Source organism: Oncorhynchus keta, chromosome 23 (genome assembly GCF_023373465.1).
Source record: "Oncorhynchus keta strain PuntledgeMale-10-30-2019 chromosome 23, Oket_V2, whole genome shotgun sequence".
NCBI classification, from domain to species: Eukaryota; Metazoa; Chordata; class Actinopteri; order Salmoniformes; family Salmonidae; genus Oncorhynchus; species Oncorhynchus keta.
Window position 1 is genome coordinate 24,753,911 of NC_068443.1, and position 7,267 is coordinate 24,761,177.

General features: G+C 43.1%; 1 protein-coding gene across 1 annotated transcript; it reads left to right on the forward strand.

Moving 5' to 3' along the window:
* Positions 1 to 271: 271 nt before the first annotated feature.
* LOC118402037 (glutamine synthetase) lies at positions 272 to 3,680 on the forward strand. Its single transcript, XM_035799871.2, has 7 exons — positions 272 to 439; positions 1,155 to 1,339; positions 1,479 to 1,640; positions 1,748 to 1,894; positions 2,005 to 2,132; positions 2,249 to 2,448; positions 2,655 to 3,680. The coding sequence occupies exons 2-7, from the start codon at positions 1,174 to 1,176 to the stop codon at positions 2,965 to 2,967; spliced, it is 1,116 nt and encodes a 371-aa protein (XP_035655764.1). The 5' UTR covers positions 272 to 439; positions 1,155 to 1,173; the 3' UTR covers positions 2,968 to 3,680.
* The last annotated feature ends 3,587 nt before the right edge of the window (positions 3,681 to 7,267 follow it).

Here is a 7,267-nt window from a genome sequence, read left to right on the forward strand (position 1 = left end):
TATTTTCAATGACGGCCTGGGAACAGTGGGTTGAACGACAGATTGTCAGCTCGGGGGTTTGAACTCGCAATCTTCCGGTTACTAGTCCAACGCTCTAACCACTAGGCTACCCTGCCGCCCCCTGTACCGTACTGGATACATTGTATCAGTCACACAAAATGACACGCAATGCTTTTTAACTATACTTAGAGGGCGTTGCGACTCGAACCCTGTCCAATGATCATGCCGCGTGTGCGGCATTTATTCCACTCACTTTGGAATAAACAAATCGTGTTTTTCTCTGACCAATCAAAGACTCCGAGCTCCAACTCTCTTGTTATAAATTGAACTGAAACAAGAAGTCGAAGCTAGAATGAGAGAACAACTATCGGGAATTCTTTGACATTATATTGGACTTACCAGTCCTTTAAATTGTATTTAAAATTCATCGTATTTCCAGGTAATTTCTATTTATTTCTTATGATATAGTATAACCTGCCTGTTTTGACTTGATCTATTCTATTGTAGCCAAGTTATTTCCCCGTTCCAGAGAAGTACACGAAACCTTGTTTGGTCACTTTTTCCTGATATGGAAATGCTTAATTTTGTCAGATTAAGTGAAGTTTGTGGTGTCTTTCCTAATGTATTGATATCCTCTCTATGATGCTGTGTTCGGTTCATTGTTCTGTAAATTATGAAGGAAATGTGCGATGTAATATTAGAATTGCAATAATGTGTAGCCATGACTACAGTGGGTGGTGTTTCAGCAATCCCCAGAAGACCCAAGAGGTAGTCAGTTTCATTGGGTCATAAAGGAGGTTGATAAAATATTCTTGTTGGGAAATGTGTTAGTGCAACATGGATTATGGTGGTTCACAGCCTACCAATCTAGGAATGGTAATATGTGATCAATATGGCAGAAATGGATTTATCTTTGTCAGACTTGCTCTACTTGAAGTGGTGCCAACATCTGTTTTAGCTCTGACATGGCTTTACACTAAAGAAAATGGCTATCTTCGCGTGCGTACTTTGATTCGTTTTGGAACAATACACAACCCTGTCTCCGAACGCGCTGTTACGCAACATGTTTATTCAAACAAATCGATGCTGGTCAAGTAGGCGGCTGCTTTGATGTAGTCTCATCGTGCCTGTTCTCTTTTCGTCGTCATTCTTAGGTGTTTTATAACAAACAAGATGGCTATGTCCGCCAGCGCCGAACTAAGTAAGGCTGTTAAACAGCAGTACATGGAACTCCCTCAGGGAGACAAAGTCCAAGTCATGTATGTCTGGATCGATGGAACCGGAGAGGGACTCCGCTGCAAAACCAGAACGCTGGATTCGGAGCCCAAGAGCATCGAAGGTAATAAGAACTGAAGGGCTTACTTTTTTATTTTTTGGTTGGCATTTTGAGTTCTGGGGGTTGTAGGCATCATTTATTTTGTAGCCTGCCTAGTTGTGACTGACATGCGTAAACTAAATAACTTGCTTTGATTCTATAGAACTGCCGGAATGGAACTTTGATGGCTCCAGCACCTACCAGTCTGAGGGCTCAAACAGTGATATGTATTTGATTCCTTCTGCAATGTTCAGAGATCCCTTCCGCAAAGACCCCAACAAATTGGTATTGTGTGAAGTGCTGAAGTACAACCACAAGCCTGCAGGTAACCTATAATTATTGGTGTGCCTCGGTCTTGTTAAGGATACTTTTTAAATGTAATTTTTTTTTGTTGTTGCTTTTTTTGCTAATATGGGTACATTTATTTAACAGAAACCAACCTTCGTTTGACTTGTAAGAAAGTCATGGACCTGGTTGAGAACCAGGTCCCTTGGTTTGGCATGGAGCAAGAGTACACAATCCTAGGCACTGATGGACACCCATTTGGCTGGCCCAACAACGGCTTCCCTGGCCCACAAGGTAAAAACCCATCATAGTGATCTTTGACTGACCTTATACAACTTGCTCTCCCAGCAGATGCATTAGTTTGTCAAATATCTGAATTGTTATCTAACCATGTTTCTCTATAGGTCCCTATTATTGTGGAGTGGGATCTGACAAGGCCTATGGTAGAGATATTGTGGAAGCCCACTATAGAGCCTGTCTGTATGCTGGGGTCATGATCTGTGGCACCAATGCTGAAGTAATGCCTGCACAGGTAAGCTCAAATATTGTTTTAAAATGTGCCGTTTCTGTGATTGCATAGGATCCGCCAATAGAAAAGACTGACTCAAAAGACTGATGTACTCAAACACTTGTTTTGTCCATTTTTAGTGGGAGTTCCAGGTTGGTCCTTGTGAAGGCATCAACATGGGTGATCACCTCTGGGTGGCTCGCTTCATCCTCCACCGGGTGTGTGAGGACTTTGGCGTGGTGGCCTCATTTGACCCCAAGCCTATCCCTGGGAACTGGAACGGTGCTGGCTGCCACACCAATTTCAGCACCAAAGAGATGCGGGAAGAAGGCGGGTTAAAGTGAGTACTGGCTCATATCAAGATGCATTCATTCAAGGTTTAATGAGAAGTTGGCATGCATCGTTTGTTCACTTGCACTCAATCTAATCTGTCTTTTGGATGTTGAATTAAGTCAGACTTACTTGAATGTTCTCTAGGTAATGTATATGGTGCTGACCCACCTGTCTACTTTTCTGTGTTTTAATTTAATTATCTTTCCTGCTCAGGGCCATTGAGGAGTCCATTGAGAGGCTGGGGAAGAGGCATAGCTACCACATCCGTGCCTACGACCCTAAAGGGGGGCTTGACAACGCCCGTCGCCTCACCGGCCACCATGAAACCTCCAACATCCATGAGTTCTCTGCTGGCGTAGCCAACCGTGGCGCCAGTATCCGCATCCCTCGCACCGTGGGCCAGGAGAAAAAGGGCTACTTTGAGGACCGCCGCCCGTCGGCCAACTGCGACCCGTATGCCGTTACGGAGGCTCTGATCCGCACCTGTTTGCTCAGCGAGGAGGGAGATGAACCTGTGGACTATTAGACCCAACTAGATCCTCTGGACTTAGTCCCCTTCCCCTCACCCTCATTTTTTTTTTTTAATGGCTGAAAAGTCAAACTAGTACTGTATTTGTCATTTTTATTTTCCACTGAAATGATTCTAACCTTGCATTTTTATGTAGCTTAAAGTTGGCTGGTCAACTTAACATGGAATTAAATCTGGTGTTAACATATGGGGGGGAGGGAAAGAAATGTCTGACAGGGTATGGTCTTTCCCCTCTCGTGTTGGTTGTTTTCTAGTGGGGAGTATTTGTAACGTAACTGTTTAAGTCCGCATTTGGTCTCTTTCCCTGCAGTCTGTTGAACTGAAATGAAATGAACTAAAGCACATATTGACACTGAGGACTAGGGCTGGGTGGCATGTGTCATTTTCTTAATAAAACCTATGGCTAGTTTGTGTACTTCGTATGTTGACCTGCCTTTTAAAGTAACTATGAAGTGTATTTAAATGGCAATGTTTCTGTCAGATTTCACATTCCTAGATCATGTTGTCTGGTACATTCTTTAGATGTCTGGCTCCAAACACTGTCTTTTACATTCGGATCTGTCTTGCCAGTTGTAGCGTTCCTGTAAGACTCATGAAGGAGTTGTATCCTTTTTGTCCTGATATACTGTTATGGCACCTGATTTGGTAAAAGCTGCATTTGCTGCACCTGGTTCTTGTTTTTTACATTTAAACCTTTATTTTACCACAAACTTGACTGTTTTTGATTCTTGTCTCAACCAGTTTACTTAAATGCCAGAATTTGGCATGTAGGACTAATGTGACGGTATAGGAGTACCAGGGCATTTCGGATGTAAAATACTAAGGTCATCCAAGTTCCTTTGAATTTCCTTTCATTGCATGAAATGCCCACTGAGCGCAAAACTAGAAGTCCCCTACACTGGCTGACTGAGGAAAGGGTCTCTGCTGGACACTATTGCAGTTAACACATTGAGAGAGAAACACTGTAGGGTATTATCTGGCATTGATGCCCAGGAACAATGATCACAGTAATTGAATCCAGAATAATAGTCTTACTATTTCTCACGAGCACATGCACAAGGGAGACTTCAATGTTCATCCAAGATGAATCTGGGATCATAAGCTTAAATCTGGACTGTACCTGCCAGTGCTGATAATATCACCTCTGGGAACAAGACTAAACTTCCAGTATAACCGGTCATACAAGTGCACCTACTCGCACGCCCAAATGTGAGCATTGCCTCAAGTTAATAACCCAGTGGCAGGCAGCTGCCTATTTACTGTATGTTGACGCTGATTTCTTTGGCATCCCATAAGAACATAGTTTCACAGACCATAGCTAATCATTTTTTGAGTGACGAGTTTACTTTTAAGGCTGGAATAGATTGTATGTGGTGTCTTGTGAGACTGGTTTTCTGAGGGGTGATGGTATTCCTTGCATGCCTGAGACTGGTTTTTGGGGTGAGGGTATTCCTTGCATGTCATGTGTGGAGAATAGGGCTAGACATATTGTATCAATGAAGGGCTCCTCAGACAAAGCAGCCTTGTCCTCTGGCATGGTCGCAGACCTGGAGGTTGAACTTCCCTTTCAACATTGTATGACTTGATTGTTAAATTTAGCCTCTGAAGCCCAGGCTGTGAGGCTACGTTCAACTCTACCCTAGTGTCACAGTTTGGTCGTTCCACGAAAAGAGTGTCTTGTGTCTCTTTGCTATTTAAAGTTGAAACTGTGCACAAATGTTGAATTTTAAAAGCCTTTTATATTAAATGAAGTGTATTTTAACATAGACCACATGGAAAATTCAATAAATCAGATTAACACAAATAAAGACTTGCTAAAGTGCCAAAATTCAGAATTTGACATGTCCCTCTAAGCATCCTCAGACTTTTAGCCCCTTAACGCTAACATTTCTCAAAGTTTTTACCATCATTGTAAAGCATGGTGAAACTATTCATTTTTACATATCTTTCAAAAGAAACATTGAACATCAAATCAAATACAATTTTATTGGTCACATGCGCCGAATACAATAGATGTAGACTTTACAGTGAAACGCTTATGCCCAATCCCAGCAGTGCAGATTGAAAAAGTAAGACATAATTGCTTTAAAAAAAGTATAAAATATTAACGCAAAAACAATGAGGCTATATACAAGCAGTATCAGTACCGTGTCAATGTGCAGGGGTACGAGGCAGTTGAGGTAATACAGTATGTATATGTGGGTAGGGTAAAAGAGACTAGGTAATCAGGACATATAATAAACAGTGCAGCAGCAGCATATGTAGAGAGAGTGTGTGTGTGTGTGTGTGTGTGTGTGTGTGTGTGTGTGTGTGTGTGTGTGTGTGTGTGCGCGCACGTGCGGGAGTTTTAGTGTAGTATGTGTGGGTAGAGTCTAGTGAGTGTGCATAGAGTCAGTGCTAAACAATTACGATAAAGAAATACATAATGAAGGGGGTCAATGTACATTTTCAGGGTAGCCATTTTATTAACTTTTCATTCAGCAGTCTCATGGTTTGGGGGGGTAGAAGCTGTTCATGTGCCTTTTGGTCCCAGACTTGGCGCTACAGAACTGCTTACCGTGCAGTAGCAGAGAGAAGAGTCTATGACTTCGCTGGAGTCTTGACAACTTTTTATGGCCTTCTGACACCGCTTGGTATAGAGGTCCTGGATGGCAGGGAGTTCGGCTACAGTGATGTACTGGGCCGTATACCCTCTGTAGCTCCTTGGTTGGATACAGAGAACTTTTTAGAGGATCTGAGATCCATTCCAAATTTCTTTAGCTTCCTGAGGGGGAACAGGCATTGTTGTGCCCTCTTCACGACTGTGTTGGTGTTTTTGGACCATGATAGGCCCTTAGTGATTTGGACACAGAGGAACTTGAAGCTCTTGACCCGCTCTACCACAGCCTGTTGATGTGAATGGGGGAGTATTCGGCCCTCCGTTCCTGTAGTCCACGATAAGCTCCTTTGTCTTACCCGTGTTGAGAGATGTTGTTCTGGCACCACACTGCCAGGTCTCTTGTCTTCTTCCCTGTAGGCTGCTTCATTGTCGTCTGTGATCAAGCCTACCACGTTGTGTCGTTGGCAAATGTAATGATGGTGTTGTAGATGTGTGTGCCCACACAGTGGGAGGTGAACAGGGAGTACAGGAGGGGACTGAGCACACACACCTAAGTGACACTGGTGTTGAGGGTCAGCAAGGAGAATGTGTTGTTGCCTAACCTCACCACCTCAGGGCGGCCCGTCAGGAAGTCAAGGATCTAGTTGCAAATTGAGGTGTTCAGTCCCAGAGTCCTTAGCTTACTGATGAGCTTGGGAGGGCACTATGGTGTTAAACGCTGAGCTGTAGTCAATGAACAGCATTCTCACATAGGGGGATTTCTTATAATCATCTTGATTAGTGTCCTGCTCCTTGAAAGAGGAAGCTCTAGCCTTTAGCTCAGTGCAGATGTTGCCTGTAATCCATGACTTCTTGTTTGGATATGTACTTATAGTCACTTTGGGGACAACATCGTCAATGTACTTATTAACGAAGACGTGAATGATGTGGTTAAACTCCTCAATACCAACGGATGAATCCGGAAATATATTCCAGTCTGTGCGAGCAAAACAGTCCTGTAGCTTAGCATCAGCTTCATCGGACCACTTCTGTATTGAGCATCCGTATCTAATAGTCAAATCTTAGTGTAAAGCAGTTGAGCTGGTTCTACACTTTCTGTCCATTTTCTGGTGTTTTGTAGTGGAAAACTGAGCGGATCGAGCGTAACACATCAACCCTGTTTTTTGTTTTTGTGCGGCTTGCATTCAATTGCCCCTCCCTGTTGCACACAACAAGCTTCCCTTTCCCCTGTCACAAGGGGATTTATGGCTGATTTAAGATTTAAGTTGTCGACCCTGTAACAGTCAACCCTGGCACATGACACTTAATAGAAACATACAATATCCTGGCGGTTAGAGCGTTGGGCCAGTACCCGAAAGGTTGCTGGATCGAATCCCTGAGCTGACAAGATAAAAATCTGCCGTTCTGCTCCTGAGCAAGACAGATAACCCACTGTTTCCCAGGCGCTGAAGACGTGGATGTCGATTAAGGCAGCCCCACGCACCTCTCGGATTCAGAGGGGTTGAGTTAAATGCGGAAGACACATTTCAGTTGTACAACTGACTAGGTATCCCCATTTCCATTTATATACGTATCCTATATATACATTTTTAATTTAGCCTCTTGAGATTGGAAAACTAGTTTTTGAATGAAGTTGAAAATGTGCTCTTTATGATAGAATGTTAAAATGAGGTGAAATCCAATATATTATTTACGAAG

What these genes read in the sequence shown, in the direction of transcription:
- LOC118402037 (XM_035799871.2), top strand. Translation starts at nt 1,174, where the DNA reads ATGGCTATGTCCGCCAGCGCCGAACTAAGTAAGGCTGTTAAACAGCAG. An exon ending in GTACAACCACAAGCCTGCAG is followed by an intron (nt 1,641 to 1,747) that starts GTAACCTATAAT and finishes TTTATTTAACAG; the next exon opens with AAACCAACCTTCGTTTGACT. An exon ending in CGGGAAGAAGGCGGGTTAAA is followed by an intron (nt 2,449 to 2,654) that starts GTGAGTACTGGC and finishes TTTCCTGCTCAG; the next exon opens with GGCCATTGAGGAGTCCATTG.